Below are 20,433 nucleotides of genomic sequence, written 5' to 3'. Positions count from 1 at the left end.
TGAGGGAGTGGGAGGGAAGCTGGTTGGACAAATGAAATAGCCACATTATTTGTTTTATTTTACTTATTTGTTTTGTCAAATACATATTGGAGGTACATAAAGATATATTTATATACATTATACTAGTAAAAAGAAAAATAAGAAAAACATTAGATATAATAATATTCATGTACATGATACTAGTAAAAAGTATAAAGAAACAGGACAGGACCACGCTGGTGCACTTAATGCAGTGTTTCCCAACCTTGGCAACTTGAAGATATTTGGACTTCAACTCCCAGAATTCCCCAGCCAGCATTTGCTGGCTGGGGAATTCTGGGAGTTGAAGTCCAAATATCTCCAGTTGCCAAGGTTGGGAAACACTGATTTAATGCACGCCTCTTACGGTTTGTTTGTACGGTTTGTTTATTCGCTTATGAGTCGGAGAAAAAAGCTCACGGACTTAAGGGAGAACTTATTGTCCGCTATTGGCGTCTTAATACCTCATTGTGAAGTACTAAGAGCCGACAAGGCGCCGGCGGGGGGGGGGGGGGGGAGAAGAAGACGCCTCTGAATCAGAGCCGACACAAGCGAGACCTATAAACGCCTCACGGCAGCCACCAGCTTGCGGCCCTGCTCCTTCCCCAGCCTCCCTCCCACCACTTCCGGCGAGAGGCGGTATAATGCGGAAGTCGCTGGGTCAGTCACAGAGGAAGTGAGGCAGGTGTCTCGGACCGAGAAGCTCCGTCGGAAGCGGTAAGGAGCCTTGGACGGTTGGTTTGACCTGTTCGTGGGGGGTCCTCGACCTCATCCTTCGGCGAGCCTTTAACTGTCATAAAGAACCGGCTCCATTTTTTTTCCGGAGTGGCGGGTCTGTCAGAGGTGTGAAGGGAAGTGATTGTCCTCGCACAAGATGGAGGCTTTATGAACCGCGGTGACAGCCCCCTCCCCCCCCATTTCTCTGTGTCAGCCTGTCAAGGTGGGGGGGAGGCTTTGACTCGGCGGCTTCTTTGCTGTTTATTACTATTTTATTTTGCCTGGGTCTTTTCACTGGAATGGCTTTGGTAAGGCAGTTCCTTACCTTTGCAGCCTCTCTCACAACCACCAACCTAACAGTCCAACGAGGGGAGTCTGGTGGTCGCAGCATAACAGCCTGTTTTAATATGGACACCGGAGGACTTCTTGCAATTGCTTTGCTTTAACCCAACTGACCAAAATAGCTTTTTTGCTGCTTTCCTAAATCTTTAATGCGGAAATGCAAGGATAGCGGGGCGGGGGGCGGGTGGTGGTGGTGGTGGCTGTTACTTAGTGAGCTAAGTCATCTTCAGTGCGGTTACCCAGCCTAGAAAGGGGTGGATAATAGAGACGGAAAAGGAACTTGTCAGTGCATATTGCTTGGTAAAACCATTTCCGTGCTGCCTCTATTAATTTTATAAGGTGCCGTTTATGTTCCTGGAACTATTGCTTTTTAAAATATATATATTGTGCTTCTTTTACTGCTACCTTTAGTAGTCGGTTTTCTCTTGTTCCTGTTTCCCCAAGAAATCAATTTTCTTTTGGAAAAATACTGCACCTCCCAATAAGGGGGGGATAAATGGGATAGGTAAATGCTACTTCATAACAGAATCAGTGCTTTATATTCTGCTATAACTTTTCCTAAATAGAATATTTTTAAAGCATAATATACATTTTTGCATATGTAAGCAAGAAGAGGAATATGCATAAACCAGATGATACTTTCAGCCTTTTTTATAGATGAATATGATATTCAATTTATTTATAGTAGTCTGCAACAGTTATTTATCGCTCTGAACAAATTACCTATTATGTTGCTGTTACTGATATGATTATATATTCTAGTCTACATATTTTTGGAATTTGACTGCTCTCCTTTAGCAGATGACAGTAAAAGCAAATCAATTTCTGTGTTGTGAAGCTGAGTCAGATTATCCCAGCTCAAGCTAAGTCCTAAATGAATGTGGAATGCTCAATGGTAATTAGAATGATTATTTGCAAATGCATCACCTTTAAAAATAGCCGACTCTCATCTTTACTTTTGGATATGATGGGGTGCAAGTTAAAGGCTTTGAAAACTCACTTATGCTGGCAGGCCTGGGGCCATTGAGCGATTGTATGCTGCCCTGGCCTGTAGTATGTATGTATGTATGGTTGTATGTATGTTTGTTTTATACCTGGTTTTAAATTAAATTATTTTTTATTAATTACTTTAGATCATCAGTTTCTGAATTGAATCTTCTTGTTGTGATGTGATATCTTGCGTTAATCGGGTGAGTATAATGATAATTAATTGCATACAAAATCAGAATATGTTATGTCAGTTGAAATGATATTAATTTAAGATAGTTTGATTATGGGTATCTCTAAATATTAAGAAAAGTCTTGTGGTTTCTTTTTTGTTTTTGCAGTTCTGCCTTTCATAAAGAAAAAATGGCATTCAGTAAAGGCTATCGTATCTATCATAAACTGGATCCACCACCATTCAGTGTAATTGTGGAAGCCAGAAACAAAGAAGAATGTCTCATGTTTGAATCTGGAGCTGTGGCTGTTCTCTGTAAGTTGATGATCATTGCAGATATAAGCAGATTGCTGATAATATGTACAAAAATGAAAGATTGAAACAGAACAAATGGTGTTGAGTCATCATTTGTGTTTGGCTAATAACTTCATCTGCCCAATGATTTCTAATCGTTTTCGTTTTAGTCTTTTACATTGCAGTTTTCAGATTAGCATATTTTATTAGGGTAGATAAATTGATGATAGATAGAATTGAAGAATTAATAATCCTTAACCCTTAATCCTTAATGATTGTGCTAAATGTAGTCTATATGACTGAAATATAATTATTGATAAATCAGTCAGTAGGGCTAATAATGCTATGGGATTTTTTTATTGTTGTTTTTGACAGAATAGTTCATAGCTTGTGCGTTCAAACAGCTTGCAGTTAGCGATCAAACATGAGCACGTATACACCATACTCCATTTATGATTTATTCTCCTCAGAACAAACAAAATTAATGCCATTGAAAATGCTAGAGGGGTAAACTTCAAACCATCCTGTCCACTGGCCTGCCTCATCCTGTCTTACCAGTTGGGGTAATGATTTTCTGAAAGGCCTGAATCTCCTAAATAAATACAAATATTGCTTGGATTCCCTTATATGGGGGTTACATTGGCAATTTGGCCCAATTCAAATTCGAAAACATATGAGATTAATTATTTTCTCTTTTTATAAATAGGCTGCATTAATGAAACTCACTTTAATAAAAATATATTTTCTTTTTGAGAAGAAAGATAAAGCTTCATTCCTATCTATTGTTTCAACTCCTACCCTCAAAACGCCACTACAGAGCACTGTGCTCCAAGACAACTAGACACAAGAACATTTTTTTCCCCTCAACACTGTCAAACTTTTTACTAAATCTGCACTTCTATCTCTACTAGTTTTTTCTCATCATTCCTATCACCCATTTCTTCCCACTTAGGACTGTATGACTGTAACTTGTTGCTTATATCCTAAGATTTTTATTAATATTGATTGTTTCTTCATTGCTTATTTGACCTCTATGACAATCATTAAGTGTTGTACACATGATTCTTGACAAATCTATATTTTCTTTTATGTACACTGAGAGCATATGCACCAAGACAAATTCCTTGTGTGTTCAATCACACATGGCCAATAAAGAATTCTATTCTATTCTATTGATGTGATATATAACTGTTTTTAACTGGTCTGGGATATGATATTGATGCATTGTTAGATGTTGCAACATCAACTTTTGCTTCTGCAATAGCTGCTATAAAGTGATTAGTAACTCTAAATTGGAATGTTTGTTTTAAGTTTACTAGATAAACTTATCTAATATTTACATTCCAGTCTTAATCCTGGATAAATGGGGATAGTTGAAATAAAACCTGGGGACCTATTTTGTAAAAATCTTGCCAAGAAAAATTTAAGGAAAGACTTTCAAATTAATTAGAAATGGTGCCGAATGGAAGGATCCCAAGACCAGACAGTTTGCAACAAGTTAAGAGGATCTGCAGTGAGTAGTCAAAACATTAATAATATGCCTGGGATAAATCCAGTAGGAATCCCAACTATTAATGCAGGCATTGATAAAAGCAAGGATATATGCTGTATACAATGGCACATCCAATAGCAAATGGAATGTCTGAGGAATGAGTCAGTGTAAATCGTCAAACCTCCTAAGCATCAGCAAGTTACATTGGATAGACAATGGCTATTTTTAGTCTGAGGAAATCACTATATCAGTGATGGCAAACCTTTTAGGCACAGAGTCCCAAATCGGAAGACGTATGCATGCCAGAGCACCAGAAACTCAATGATCACTTAGCTGGCTCGCGTGCATGCATTGGAAACCTGACAATCAGCTAGCTGAGTGGGGCAACAGCAAACATGCCTACAGAGAGGGCTCTGCATTCCACCTTTGGCACTCATGCCATAGATTCGTCGTCATGGCACTATACAGTATATAACTGGGATATAACACTAGAAAAATAAATGAAGTGGCGTTATCACAAGCAAGAAACATACTGAAGCAATGGAAAATTTCCAACAGTTAACCATCACATTTTGATCATCCAAATTTGTAACAAACCTCTCAACATCATAGTTGTCCAATCTGTGCCCCAATGATTGATGCAGTGAAGCTTGAAATATAGGGATTTTGCGCCAGCATTGAAAAAAACTGGTGGAACTTAGTAGTTCAATTCTTCCTTGGAAATCGATTTTGAATTATGAGTACATGGTTCAAACAGCACAAGTGTGTTTATGCATTTGGACCTCATGATATAAATTGCACTGTGATCAGATTAACTGTGTCCTCTGCAGCCATCACTGCTCCAGTTCAGTCCTCCCTGTCAAAATGGATCCTGGTGCTGATTTAGATCATGTAATTATTGGTGGCTTAAGATCAGAGTTATATGACATTAAAAATACAGGATCACTGAAGTAGTTTAACATCACCAAAATCTTTTCTATGTGTGCAATTGAGGCCCAAAAAAAAAGGTTTGAACTGCTGGATGTTGCTGAGAAGATGTCAAACAAATTGTAGCAAAAAAATTGACAATTGCCCATCATTAAAACATATACCATACAAAAAGCCAAAGAAAAATTGAAGTGCAGGTGGCTCTCAGATAAAACCAGAAGGGCCAAGTGAAGAAAAGTAGCCAAAATAGTGGACAAAGAAGAAGAAGAAGCAACAGATTGAATGTGTATTTCTAAGGAGTAGCAAGGAACCAGTATTACAAGCAGTTAGAAGAGGAAAGCATGAAAATCCACATTAGGAAAGCGGTTGTGCAAGTCAAAAGGATTTGGGCACTATTTGCTGCTCATAAAACAACCAAAGAAAATCATTAGTTCTAACTAAATAAGGAGACAGTAATAGTATAGTATATGGCAGCAATAAAATGGCCTAGGCTCCTCAAGTTGAGGAGGGAAGGGAAGCAGAAATAGAACTAATGATTCTTTAGGGATAAGAGCCAACTGTCAAAGTAACAAAGACCCCACATGTTTATGTTTATGTTTATTTAGATTTGTATGCCGCCCCTCTCCGCAGACTCGGGGTGGCTCACAACAAAGTGCAAAAAATACAATTTATAACAAATCTAAATTTCTACTAAAAACATTTAAAAACCCCATTTCTAAACACACATACATACACACATAGCATTCATAAATTGTATATGCCCGGGGGAGATGTCTCAGTTCCCCCATGCCTGGCGACACAGGTGGGTCTTAAGGAGCTTGCGAAAGGCAAGGAGAGTAGGGGCAGTTCTAATCTCCGGGGGGGGAGTTGGTTCCAGAGGGTCGGGGCCGCCACAGAGAAGGCTCTTCCCCTGGGGCCCGCCAACCGACATTGTTTAGTTGACGGGACTCGGAGAAGGCCCACTCTGTGGGACCTAACATGTTGCTACCATTCACACAGCATTGCTGAGGCCTATATCGTCCACCACCATCATAGTCTTGTGCCAGAAACAAACACATGGCCACAGTATTGGAAACAATTGATGTTCATTCCATTGCCAAAAAGGGTCATTGCTAGGATTGCTCAATTAGCAGATAATTGCCCCATCCCTCATGTTAACAAGATTCTCCTGCAAATACAACACAGAAACATTGATTAGTTTGAAATTTTAATTATTAGTAAAAAAAATTAACTGTCCATCTCATGACAAGTTAACTCTTCAAAATTGAAAAAGGAGTGACAAGGTTGCATTTTTTCACCTTTCTTGTTCTACTTATGAGCCGAAGTTATCATAAGGAAGTTGGAACTTGAAGAATCAAAAATCAGTGTCAAGATTGAAGGAAGGTTCATCAACAATATTCAATATGCTGATGGCACAACTGTCCAAAATTAAAGAGGCCTGAAACTTCTGGTGAAAAGAACTAAAGACAAGAAATTTGGCCTTTTACTAAATGTCAAAAACACCAAAGTCATGATCTGTGATGGAATGTGCACTTGCAGCAACAGAAGAGAAGGATTTTGCCAAATCAGAACTTCATCGGAAAGAGACCTGTATCAAGAGACAGTGTAGAATCTTCTCAGGATATATTTAATAGCTTAGAAAGTTACAGCTATAATATGGCAAGATTCTGTCTATTGGTTGTAAGCAAATAAAGAATTGGACTTGATTGGCTCTCACCATCTTGTTTCTGGATTTAAGTTTGACATGACCACTGGAAAGAATGGAAATGTCAAAGTAACAAATGACAATGAAGAGATCAAATGCATGCATGGATTCCCTTTCCTTTGATCACAGATTGTTCAAAGCAATAAATACAGTCCAGAAATGATCAAATCCCCCCAGGGTCACAAAACAAGGATGAGCATGAATGAAATACAGAAAAGGTAGGACACCAGCCTACAACTAAATGCATATTAGTCCACACTCTTGTGTTTCCCATAGCTATCTGCAGTTGTGAAAATTGAATAATGAAAAAAATAGACATCTTGGAGGAATATTGAGCAATTCAGGCTGTGGTGTTGGACCCAGCTCTTGCCTTGAATGGCAGAAGTGACAAGCAACTACTGGCCGTATAAAACCAGACATATTGCTGAAAGATAAAAATCTCAAAATTGCACCTTATTATGACCATATCAAGCAACCATCTCACTAAAAAAAAGTATATGCTTGGAATGATCAACAGTAAAATGAAATGAGCCCCCCCCCCAAAAAAAACCCCTGATGCTAAACACCAACAAAATTAGCATAAAATAAATAAATGCCATCCCAGCTGACCTTCACTGCCTTGTTATTCCCACTGCTGATAAGATGTGCCTGCCCTGTCCTTTTGCAAGGCAGCTGTTGGCCACATGAGACCATCTTCTCCAGCTGGTAACAAGGAAACTAAGATGCATAACCATAGGAAGAAAATTTTGCAGCCCACGGTAACCTCTCAAAGGACCAGACCAGCCACGCATGATCATGGCAGGAAGAAGACAATGAAGGTCAGCTAGAACTGTAGGGAACAAAAGAGCACAGATGGGAGAGATGGGTGGGAAAAGTTGAAGTGCTTTTGCAGTCATAAATTGCCAAGTGCCTGAATTTTGAACTTGTGACACTGGAGATGCTTCAATGGCTGTAGCTTTTAAGACTGGTTCAGCACTGTCATAACAGTTATTAAGCTAATAATTGTAAATTAGAAGCTACCTGTAGTTTGTCATGGAACCCCTTAGGTTCATGCAAAACCTCGAGAGTTCTGCAAAGTACTTGGGGTAGCATATACAGTACATTCATCTATTTTCTTAAGTATTCAACCATATGTCAATTATACAAATCTACCTGCTTATTTGGAATTGTAAATACTTTGAAGCAAAATGAAGAACTTTAGAATTAATTTGTAAACAAAATTTTTGGCAGACCTGTAAATTTTGAACATTTATTTAAACAGCATGCGCCGAGAAAGAGGCAATCAAGAACATGTACTCCAAGGTAATGGACGCATATGGACTCCTAGGTGTATTAAGGTTAAACCTTGGTAAGTACCCTCTATTTTTTACATACGAAATTGTCTGCCTATGTTTTCACTTCAGAAAAATAATACTTGTTAGAATTTCTTTTAGACTGTTCATGATATTTTTCTGTAGATTAGTATGTTTACTTTTCAAAGAAATTAAATATTTTCGTTAATACACCAAGATGTTATTGAGTGAGTTGAAAATAATTACTGATAAATTTATTTACTAAGTAATTATTTTAAAATAATTCAGTTCTGTTATTTTAAAATAATTCAGTTCTGTATTATTTTAAAATAATTCAGTTCTGTATTATTTTAAAATAATTCAGTTCAGTAAAACAAATGAGAAATATTTTTTCTTGAAGAATAGTAATCAGTTACTATATTTATTACAGGAGATACATTACTGCATTATTTAGTGCTTGTCACAGGATGCATGTCTGTTGGAAAAATTCAAGATTCGGAAGTTTTTCGTGTGATTTCCACTGATTTGATATCACTAAGAACTGATCCTTCAGATGAGGAACGTGTCTCTGAAGTGCGCAAAGTCTTGAATTCAGGAAACTTTTATTTTGCTTGGTCATCTACAGGAGTCAGTTTAGATCTTAGTCTAAATGCTCATCGTAACATGCAAGAAGAAAGCACTGATAATAGATTTTTCTGGTGAGTTTTGTTTTAAATGTTCTATCCAGTTTATGTAACTCTGTTAGGAAATGTCTATGATTTTTATCTATCTACTTTTTAAAAATTGCCAATTTTTTTCTTAAAACAATATATTATTTTAAAAAATCATATCTTGCAGTGATAGTTGAAGAAATTTTCTTGAATATTTAGTTTCCATTTATGGGGAAAACACAAATCTGAGTTTAGAAATGGGTTGTAAACATTTATCTCCAAAATTAAAGAAACAATAAAGCACTCTACAAAAGTCTTTAAAACTTCTCTGTTTTAAATGTGTAGTATATTGTTATCACTTTATTGTTTAAACATTCTCCAATTCTGTATATATTCACATCAAAATAATATTCAATATAGTCAGTGTTAAGCTGGAGAAACATAGCAGTAGGCTGTAAATAGTTGGAAAATCATTCTCAAGTAATAAATGTTAAATGAGAAATTCCATCTGCTATTTTCATTTAGATTTTCTCTCTAAGTTGTCATTTGTAATTCCCAATGGAGGTAAACTGTAATTTGTTTAACGCCATTTATTAAGTCTAATTTATAAAATATTGTTTGATGTAGAAATATTTGAAATGTTTTGAATTTAATTCAAATGTACATTTTAAAGGCTGAATAATTTTTACTTTCCTCCTATTTTCCTAAATTCACATATTAGAATTATTTTTATATAATATATATTTGTTTAAATTTAATTTCTGCATTAAACTATTATCCTTAATTTTCTGATAGGAATCAATCATTGCATTTGCATCTGAAACATTATGGAGTGAAGTGTGATGACTGGTTATTACGATTAATGTGTGGCGGAGTGGAGATTAGAACTATTTATGCAGCTCACAAACAAGCAAAGGCTTGCATTATTTCTCGACTAAGTTGTGAGAGAGCTGGGACCAGATTTAATGTTCGAGGAACAAATGATGATGGCCATGTAGCCAATTTTGTTGAAACAGAGCAGGTATGATAAGGACTTAACTGTCAATTAATCTAATTGGAGCATGTATATTGGGAGTTTTTCTGTAGGTGATAGCAACCACTACACCTGCAAGAGATACATGGATATTGTCATAATAGTATGGATTTGAAATTATAGAAACATAGCATAGCATAGAAACAATATTTCTATATAAATTTGCTCTTTAAGCAAAACTTCTCAGAGCATATATTAGGAAGTAATATTTATTGAACATATTGCACAGAATTTGGCACTATAGCAATTTTTATAATAAATAAAACAAGCAAAGAAGCTCAGGATTGAATTGTGGTAGTTGGTACTCTCAGAACTTGGGTTGGTTTTTTGAAGACATTTTATTATCTAACTAGGTAGTCTTCAGTGCTAGAAGGGAGTGGAATTTGCTCTCTGTTTAATACAAAGCAGCTTACCCTGTCCATGTTGGTTAGGATGTTGTATTTTCCTTGGTAATTCTTTTTAGTAGTTATTTTATTAGGTTACTCTTTACTGATTATTTGCCTGTGTTAATCTCTGTTTATCTGGGTATTGCTTATTGGCAAGGTGGTGCTTTGATATTTTTGTTTCTTTTAAAAACCCATAGAGCACCAAGAACATATAGAACAGATAGAGCATATAGGAGAAATTGTCATAACCTAGCAGATGAGCCTGAAGGATAATGATTATCTGCATTTTAAGTAACAATTCAATGTTAATTTCATTTTAATCCGTAGAATGCACTTAATCCATGGAATGCACTCTCAGTGTTAAAATTTACAGTAGTGGCCAAAATTGTAGAAACCATTTGGGGAAAGTAATTTGGAGGTTTGAGGGCTAATAACACCGCTTTATTTTTGGAGTAGCACCATGAGATTATGTATTGATGGAAAAATAATTTAATCCAGAATGTAATGCAACCAGGTTTGTTCAGTTATCTATATTCTATAAAACGATATAGCCAAATAACCAGAAAAAGGAAGCACAACTTGCTTAAGTTGATATCAGGTAGGTTCCCTTCATCTGATTGTAGCCAATGAACAAGAGTGTTTAGAGAGCCAATCAGGTCTCATCTTATTTTGGCAATGAGCCAATCAGATCACAGTAGGATTCAATTATTGATGTCTTTTATTGAAGCTGAGAGGAGTACATTTGTCACTATGTTAGGTGATCGCTATCAAGTTGGTTGGGTTTTTTGTGTTGTTTCATTTAGTGAGCTTGTCAAACATAATAAAATTAAAGTAATAGTGCAAAGGTTTGACTGGTCACCCAGAAAGCGATGTAAAATAGTATTATTAAGTGAACAAGGCTACAATTATAAAGAAATTACACGAAAAATTTCGTAGAAATGCCACTTTTGGTTAAATGTCCGAGTTTTTGAAGAGGTATAAGGAGACTCAGTCACTAAAAAATCACACTGGTAAAGGCAGGAAAAGGTGCACAACAGCAAGTCATGATAGAAGAATTAAGAGACTGTACCTACATGACAGAGGAAAATCATCTGGGTGTATACAAGATGAAATGGCGCAATGCAATGTGAAATTGAGTGCAAGGATTGTTCAACACAGACTGCAGAAATTTGGCCTAAAATCTAGAATTTCAAAAAAAACCCCCCACTTTTATCTCTCAAACAAAGGTTTAAAAGACTACACTGGGCTAAAACCCATGTTACCTGGATGGAGGAGGTATACTTTTGTGGTACTACTCCCCCCAAAAGTGGTGTTATTAGCCCTCAAACCTCAAAAATGCTGTACGCTTTTCCCAAAAGTTTTCAACAATTTTGGCCACTTCTGTAAATAAGCAGAACTGTGGAAGAATATGTAAAAAACAAAATAAAAACTCTGCCTTGTTATTTGTTTTAAGACAAATTAAAACAATAAATATATGTTCAACAGGTGATATTTCTAGATGAATGTGTGTCTTCTTTTATACAAATTCGTGGATCTGTTCCATTATTTTGGGAGCAACCGGGCTTACAGGTATGAAGGGTATCACTTTTCCATTGTGTTTTCCTGTAATAATTGAATAAACTATTTAGAGAGGGGGTAACCAATACATTCTAGAAGAAATTAATCTCTGTTTGGAAACTGTGGAAAACATAATTGTTTAAATTGTCAGATGCATTGGTTATGAAGACATCAGAGTTGCTTCTATCTTGCTTATTGTAGCTCAAGTGATTTTAAATGTTTTGTATTTTAACCCCAATAATACCCAGCCAGGATTTAAAGAGCACTGAGTTGTAAAACTTCTTACAAGAATCTCAAATATTGAAAAATCAAGAAGATTAGAAGTTTCAGTTCTGACAAAACTGACTAGCTATGGTTCCTCACCCCACCCCCCACTTGGGTGTGCTGTTACTTCCCCATTTGAGATTAGTGCATAACTTTGGTTTCGGAGAAGACTGCTAAGAATTCCATAGAAGGTCAAGAAAATAAGTGCAGAATTCTCGCTGAAGACACAAATTATCTAGCTTAAAATTATCATATTTTGGACAGTTCATGCTGATCAACTACAGCAAGATGGATGGACTTAATTCCAGTGAAAATGGATAGAAGTAGTTTAGAAATAAAATTTGCTGAGTCTAAATTTTTGCGAAATGAAATTAATCCAAAGACATAGTAATTAAATCACTTTTCTGTTTCAGGTTGGATCTCATCGTGTCAGAATGTCAAGAGGATTTGAAGCGAATGCACCAGCCTTTGACAGGTTAATTTTTTTTAAAGAAGAATGGATTTATTTCTAATATCATATATCTTCATAATTAACATATACTGTAATTAATCTCAGTGGAACCAAAATGAACCTAAAGATTAACCTGTACATTGTTAAATTATGATTTAACATTTTGTAACATACCATGTTTTCCCCAAAATACAGCCTACCCTGAAAATAAGTCCTAGACTGATTTTGGGGGATGGGCCTGGCAGGACACAGCCTATCCCAAAAATAAGTCCTAGTGAAGGGAGTAGGCATGGCCAGCACAGGAGGTAGCTCTTTCCTTCCCCAGTCACCTCATGACTGCTGGGCCCCTGGGCCCCTTAACCCCAGCTGGGGATCAGCTGATCCAGTGAGACCTGGAAGTTCTTTCTCTTCGGGTACCTGGAGATATTTCCAGCATATTTTTGCTAGAACCAGCCCTGCCCATTTTATCGCTTGAAAGGGACAGACTACGTTTTGTTTCTATCGTAAGCACATGCTTCCCGCAATCTTCCATAATTGCCTGTCCTTTTTTCATAGAAACATAGAAGATTGACGGCAGAAAAAGACCTTATGGTCCATCTAATCTGCCCTTATACTATTTCCTGTATTTAATCTTAGGATGGATATATGTTTATCCCAGGCATGTTTAAATTCAGTTACTGTGGATTTTCCAACCACGTCTGCTGGAAGTTTGTTCCAAGGATCTACTACTATTTCAGTAAAATAATATTTTCTCATGTTGCTTTTGATCTTTCCCCCAACTAACTTCAGATTGTGTCCCCTTGTTCTTGTGTTCACTTTCCTATTGAAAACACTTCTCTCCTGAACCTTATTTAACCCTTTAACATATTTAAATGTTTCGATCATGTCGCCCCTTTTCCTTCTGTCCTACAGATTGAGTTCATTAAGTCTTTCCTGATATGTTTTATGCTTAAGACCTTCCACCATTCTTGTAGCCCGTCTTTGGACCCGTTCAATTTTGTCAATATCTTTTTGTAGGTGAGGTCTCCAAAACTGAACACAGTATTCCAAATGTGGTCTCACCAGTGCTCTATATAGAGGGATCACAATCTCCCTCTTCCTGCTTGTTATACCTCTAGCTATGCAGCCAAGCATCCTACTTGCTTTTCCTACTGCCCGACCACACTGCTCCCCCATTTTGAGACTGTCAGAAATCACTACCCCTAAATCCTTCTCTTCTGAAGTTTTGCTAACACAGAACTGCCAATACAATACTCAGATTGAGGATTCCTTTCCCCCAAGTGCATTATTTTACATTTGGAAACATTAAACTGCAGTTTCCATTGCTTTCAAGCAGCAGCAGGGTAGAGGCAGAGTGGGGGAGACGATTCTGATGGGCCGGATGGCTTTCTGCCTCATTGTAGCAGCAGCCTAAGCAACACCTAAACTCCAGGCCTAGCAGAGCACAGACTGTGCTCACTGCCTGCTCCATAGCCACAAGGTGAGCTGCAGAACACAGAGGCCTTCAGCTGCACAGTTGCCTGGCACTGTGGGTAGGGCTGGGGCTAGCAAGAGTGCTCTGGAAATATCTCCAGGCATCCAGAGAGACAGAACTCCCAGCCTTCACTGGATCAGCTGATCTGCAGGTCATGATTCAGGAGCCATGAGGTGACAGCATTCTCCGCCTCCTGCATCTTTAAAAAAATACCTCCCCGAAAATAAGCCCAAGTGCTTATTTTCAAGCCTAAAAACATGGTATAATTTATGTTAGGATTTTAATTGTTTAAGAGAAGTTATAATTTGTTTTCTGAGTAATGAATTCATATCAAAAGTAAACTTTGTTAGAAGCTTAACTTTCCTTTGCCTTAAAAATTAAAATTCTTTTTGTAGAGCTTCCATATAATTTCCTATAAAGGTAAGAGTTGGAAATGGAAAAAGCTTCATCTGTCTGTTTGGTAATAGCTAAAGAATAAGAGCATCTTCCACTCAAATGTTTAAAGTTGCTAGACTTTTTTCATTCTGAGAGATAACAGATCTTTTTCACTTTGCAGGCATTTTCATACTCTTAAAACTATATATGGTAAACAGATAATTGTGAATCTTCTTGGTTCAAAAGAAGGGGAGCATATGCTTAGCAAAGCTTTTCAGGTAAGAATATTGCAACCGTTACTAAATTTTCCATTCTGGCAATATTGAACAAGTACTACAGTTATCAAATCTTTGCATTCATAAAGATAGAACAATTGGACTTCTTTGCAACTTACTTCCGGGTAACACTTGAAAAAAAAATTCTCTGACATCAATAAGATTGTCTTTTGTATTTAAAAAAAAATACTTTAAGTGAATTATGAAAATATAAACCAATTAAAATTAGTCCAGTATTAATTTATTAAAACACGATGCTAATAACCCAAAATTATTTTTAAGATCATGGCAATGAACACTGATTTTATAGAAGAAATTCAGATCTTAATAAATGACAGATGGAGTATCAGTAGTAATATCTCAGTAATCCCACTAAAGCATCTTGATTTTCAGAAAATATCTTACATTAATTTTAATAGAAACTTATTTTATCTAAATGTTCATTTGCAACTATTAGTAATATAGCAAAGAGTTAAAATAGCAATTGTTGGCAGCATCATATTATACCAGATTCCATTGTCATCTGTCTACTTGTTTCAGATACTGACTTTTCTGTCTTGTCTTCTGCCATCTCAACAGAGCCACTTGAAGGCATCTGAACATGCTAATGACATCAAAATGGTAAACTTTGACTATCATCAAATGGTGAAAGGTGGAAAAGCAGAAAAGCTGCATGGTGTTCTTAAGCCACAAATCCAGAAATTCTTTGAATGTGGATTTTTTTATTTTGATGGAAAAGAAATTAAAAGGTTTGGTTATTTCACTTCTGTTGATTCACAAATAGAAAATTATATTTTGCTTTTGCTCTAATAACACCATTTATCCTGTGTTTGTCTTCTTCCACTACAGGAATAAATATTGAAAGTCAGTTTTGCACAAATGTGTGTGAAGTAACATTTTACTTTTGATGTCCTGACTAACATTTTGTGAAAGAGTTTTGTGGTTTATATGCAGATTATTTAATTTTTTTTTTTATTTGGGGCAGATCACAGAGTGGTACTATAAGAACAAACTGCTTGGATTGTCTTGATAGAACAAATAGTGTGCAGGCATTTATTGGCTTAGAGGTAAGAACCTAATTGAATTCTCCAACTATAGTTTGGGGGGGGGGGAACCATGGAAATTAATATTCATTGGATGATATATCTTAAATATTAAATCGACTTATAAGAATAATTTCCATGCCATATGAGATTTTAAATTCCATATCAAACCTAATTTCGGATTCTGACAGTGATCTGAAATAATTTTCAGATTCCAAATTATAATTTGTAGCAAACAAGAAACCACCAAAAGTTGAAAAATATGTAACACGATAGAATCTGCATCATTCTTCCCATCCTCACCATGTATTTGAATTGCGTTTGTAATATAGAGCTGATCTCATGTGGTGGTTAAGATGCTGACCTAACAATCAGGATACTGTGATTTCAAGGTCTTCCCTAGTCATTAAAAACAACTGGATGATATTGAGCAAGTCATCATCTCTCGGCCCAATTCACCTCACAGGTTTCTTGTACTGGGGAAAATAGGAGACATACAGCCTGCTTCCTAGGGCTAAGAGTAAGAGACTGCCCCAAAGTCATCAATCTGGCTTTGTGCCTAAAGCAAAACTAGAACTCTGTTTCCTGGTTTTTAGTCATAGAATCATAGGGCTTGAAAGGATCTTGCAGGTCTTCTAGTCCAGTGCCTGTCAAAGGCCCGAGTCCTTATACCATCCCAGATAAATGGTTGCCCAATCTTTTCTTGAAGATCTCCAGCGATGGAGCACCAACAACTCTGGGGGAAAGTTGTTCCATGGATTAATCATTCTTATTGTCAGGAAATTCCTCCTTGAATTTTCCTCTAATGGGCTTCCGTCTTTAAGTTTGGAGCCTTAACCACTGCACTAAACTGGCCCATGCTCATTCTATCTAAATAAATAAGCCAGGAAAGAAGAACATAACATTTTTGTAGGACAGTTCTTGCTCATCTTACTCTGTAGATCTTCCTGTCATTGCTAATTGTAATTATAATAATTATATAATCTAGCTTTAGAATATATTCTATAAATTTTAGAAACTGATTAAGTAACAGTTTTATAAGATTGCCCAAAAGCTTTTTTATTTTTAAATTAAATTGGTCGATATTGTTTAAATTAACTTTTTCATTACTTCATTTTAGATGCTAACAAAACAATTAGAAGTTTTAGGCTTAGCTGAAAAACCTCAGCTCGTTACTCGATTCCAGGAAGTTTTTCGGTCAATGTGGTCTGTTAATGGTGACTCAGTCAGTAAAATATATGCTGGAACTGGAGCTCTTGAAGGAAAAGCAAAGGTAATATTTTCATAGTAAATTCACTATTGGTATCTTAACTCGGTGGATCTTTCCTGTACAGTATGTTGAACTACTACATATTGTAATCCCGGTGAAGCGTTGCATTTATCCTTGAGTTGGGGTATTTGACAATTTCAACCTCTTTTAATCATTTTTCTATAGTTCTTTATCATTTAAAAATCTGCAATGATTGTTATAAAAACTAATATGCCTTGTTTTCCCCATGTTTTTTACTACGTTTTGCAGATAATCTTGTAGATTTAGCTTGGCAATGCACATGACTAACCACATTAGATATAAGTTTTATTAAGTAGCTGTTAGCGAGTTCTAAGTGATACTATATAATTAGAATAGTCAGGCTAAAGGTTTCATACAGCTTGCCTTTGCCTGAATTGCCTGTATGTTGTAAATTAGTAAATACATTTTAAATTAAATTAGATACTAAATTAGTAGATACATTTTTAGTCTTTGATTTCTATGCATTTTGTCTATGACTTTTCAGAAGTTTACATAGTCATTAAATTGAGGAAAATAACATTCTGTTACATTTTCATTGCATGCATTTCTTTAATAATACCATTAAGATTACCTTTTTCAAGTTAAAACTTGAAATATTCTTTTTTTTTCTATATAGTCTTTAACATCTTGACTAATCTTTCTTTTCCTTTTCTTTCGGTTCATTTCTATTACCTGATATGTAATTGGTGAGTGTAATTCTTGAATATTATCAAATGTTCTGTATTGTGTTTAAAAATACTTGCGTACATCAAACTTAAGAAAGCAAAATTGTAAGATTTGATATAAAGTCTTGTTTGCTTTTTTAAAGGATAGCTTTCCCTCTAGGATACTTTTTTTTTTGTTTAAAGACCAGTGTTGGATTCTTAAATATAGTTATTTCAGACCTCAAAAATTAGTATAGAATTAATGCTATATAGATACTTTTTAGTTTAAAAAACTCTTGCTTCCAACAATTTCTGCCCCCATCCCCAGTGTTGGTTACAAATAGTATTATGCCATATTAAAAACATAAAAATAAAGCAACTAAAAACGTTTTTGGAAAAAAAGTTGGGATAAATGAAGTATTACACTACTCTATGTGAACTATGTGTGGGCAAATAACTCACAACTAAGATTCTTCTCAGTAATAAATTAGGTTGGACTATTACAATGACTATACTTTCATAACTTACACTTTATTTAACGGTGACCCTGAAATATGCCAAAATATCTAGAAAATATTTTTTCATCCATTTCAAGAAGTGTTCAGTTGTAAAGTTTAGAATATTTTGAAAAATAAATGTTGGGAATTGGAAGATATTCTTTTATCCTGTTTAGAGGATAGACAACTTCATGCCTATCTTTTCCAAATTAAATATATTTTTGTTGGCTCACAATTGTTGCAGTCTTTTTCCATTACATATAATAGCTAGGAACAATGAAAAATGAAATTAAAAAAACTGCAGTACTTTATGCTGCCTATGGAGCAAATCAATGGTTAAAGAAAGTATTTTTTAATGATTTAAATACATATATATGCAGACATGTAGATAGATGCTTATGCATTATAAATGTGCAGTAAATACATATTTGCTTTTGAGTTGTAAATATTTGAATATGTCAGTAGTGTATTGTCAGTACCTTTTGTGATTTTGCTATTTGTTTTCCATTGCTGTGTGCCTTCCTTTTTCTTTGGTCAAAATAGGGCTAGGAGTGCTATATGATGTCTTCTAAAATTACCCCAATCTTTTAAAAAAACTGGATATGATTTTAATCTTTTTTAAAATAGTATTTCTTGAGATGGTACTGAGATATCCATTAAATAAACCATTCTCTTTTCTTCACATGTTCTATCTTATATTACCATTTCAAAAATATGTAGCATGTGGAACACTGATCTTTATTTTCTCAATAATTTAACACATTATAAATTAACTACTAATGATACTGTGCAGATTTCCCCAAACACCATTAAATTTGTTTGAATTCCTAACAATAACTTTTGTCAGAATGTTTCTTCAGATAATGTGTTAATGTTTGTGCTTGTGTCTAAAGGTAATGTGTTAATGTTTGTGCTTGTGTCTAATTGTGATCATCAGTATACACTAAACCACGATCACATTTTAAGGACAGAATTAAGATACAACCATGAATAAACTATCCACATTTATCTGATGCAGTTTACAATGTCTATGCAACGTATTATTTACCTATGGTGCTATTCAGCTACTGTTCAAAAATAGTATTTTTATATGAAATGCAGAATTACTTCAGGACTTCCTTTAACTGTGGGATTTTATCCACCTCCTCTCCCAAGATAACCACAATATTATATATGGCAGACGGATTTAAAAGTCTCCTATGTCTAATTTTCTGCATCATTACTATGTAACAACAGTGCCATTGTGGAACTAAAGGTGTCTATTCTGAGAGAACAGACTTATTTCTTCTTCAGAGAGCCCATATCTTCAAATAACACTACTTGTAACAATATGTAACATGTATCACATTTTAGCTTTAGGCAACCTGAAATAAACCATCTTTATTCAGCTCAGCAAAGGAGCACAAATGAAAGACAGTTTGAGAGAAAGGGCAGCATTCTCTCTGGAGTGAGGGAAACAAATTCACACAAGTGAGGTAGATGTAAAAGAAAAGATGAAATACATAAAGATATAACAACACTGTAGTGGGAAAATGTTTTAGGAATACCACTGCCTGTGTCTCTTCTCCAATGCAAGCAGAATTCTACTAAGAAAAAGTCTGAAAGCAACCAATTACAACTGAAGCACTTATGAATAGTTTTTACATCACATGTTAAATAAATAGCTTTGTAATAGAAGCATATTTTACTTTTCATAAATGCAAGATGTGCATGACCACTCTATGTAATTTTTCCCCACATTTAAATATTTTTTTGGTTTGTCTAATTTGATTTTATGTTTGTCTTTCATCCTATTCCAGCATAAAACGTATTGATTTGCAAATTTGTAATAATTCAGTTTAATACTCAATGAAAACGAATTTATTTAATAAAAGACTGTAAATTGATTTAGAACCACATTATGTCTGTTTGCCAAACTTATATAAATAGCTTATAAAATATTTATAAATTTTCCTTTCTGCCAGGCCGGAAAGCTGAAAGATGGTGCACGTTCCGTGACTAGAACAATTCAAAATAATTTTTTTGATAGCTCAAAGCAGGAAGCTATTGATGTTTTGTTGTTGGGCAATACCCTAAATAGTGATCTAGCAGACAAAGCACGGGCTCTCTTGACCACCGGCAGTTTACGTGGTATGTGTTTCTAGATTCTTAATATATATGGCTGCTAATAAAACTGGTTGCATCCAAGGTTTCACTTCTGCATGTGGAAGATTAGCTGCCTAGAATCAATTTAGAGCTGGGCGCGGTACCAAAATCTAAAGTATCCTTTTTGCAAGAGGATTGTGTAACGAAAAAAAAAGACAAAACCAAAATACCTCTTGCAAAATTTTTGTAGAAGTACAGTATGAGAATTACTTTGTAATCCACACACTGTGTTTTTCAGTATACAAATTCATACTACTGTAGAAAAACAGTAGCATTTTTTTTCTGTTCATAATTTTTTAGCTATTGTATTCTGTGTGCTGTAAGAAAAATTCAAAGTGCTTATAAGAACAGTCCCCTTTCTTTAAAGACTTGGCTAGGCTTTGTTTAAATTATTTTGGAGAA

At 35.4% G+C, this 20,433-nt stretch overlaps 1 protein-coding gene across 12 annotated transcripts in view; it reads left to right on the top strand.

Annotated features, from left to right (window-relative positions):
- The first annotated feature begins 652 nt into the window (after positions 1-652).
- Positions 653-20,433, top strand: part of SYNJ1 (synaptojanin 1) — a 56,476-nt gene continuing 36,695 nt past the window's right edge. For 7 of the 12 annotated variants that reach the window (XR_011558984.1, XM_070750336.1, XM_070750333.1 and 4 more), the window contains exons 1-13: positions 653-735; positions 2,211-2,267; positions 2,406-2,551; positions 7,916-8,002; positions 8,377-8,644; positions 9,392-9,617; positions 11,501-11,584; positions 12,250-12,311; positions 14,318-14,414; positions 14,991-15,160; positions 15,397-15,478; positions 16,575-16,727; positions 19,851-20,016. Coding sequence is in view for 11 of the 12 variants with exons in the window: in XM_070750336.1 (XP_070606437.1) it covers positions 2,428-2,551; positions 7,916-8,002; positions 8,377-8,644; positions 9,392-9,617; positions 11,501-11,584; positions 12,250-12,311; positions 14,318-14,414; positions 14,991-15,160; positions 15,397-15,478; positions 16,575-16,727; positions 19,851-20,016 (1,519 nt within the window). In the remaining variant the exon portion in view is untranslated. Of the gene's footprint in view, positions 753-887; positions 914-2,210; positions 2,268-2,405; positions 2,552-7,915; positions 8,003-8,376; positions 8,645-9,391; positions 9,618-11,500; positions 11,585-12,249; positions 12,312-14,317; positions 14,415-14,990; positions 15,161-15,396; positions 15,479-16,574; positions 16,728-19,850; positions 20,017-20,433 lie in introns of those variants that run through there. The other 5 variants (XM_070750338.1, XM_070750337.1, XM_070750335.1 and 2 more) reach the window with 3 other exon arrangements.

The sequence above is a fragment of the Erythrolamprus reginae genome, chromosome 4, assembly GCF_031021105.1.
Source record: "Erythrolamprus reginae isolate rEryReg1 chromosome 4, rEryReg1.hap1, whole genome shotgun sequence".
In the NCBI taxonomy this organism is placed as follows: Eukaryota; Metazoa; Chordata; class Lepidosauria; order Squamata; family Dipsadidae; genus Erythrolamprus; species Erythrolamprus reginae.
The sequence above is the reverse complement of the archived record's forward strand: the minus strand, read 5'-3'. Positions and strand labels throughout refer to the sequence as shown.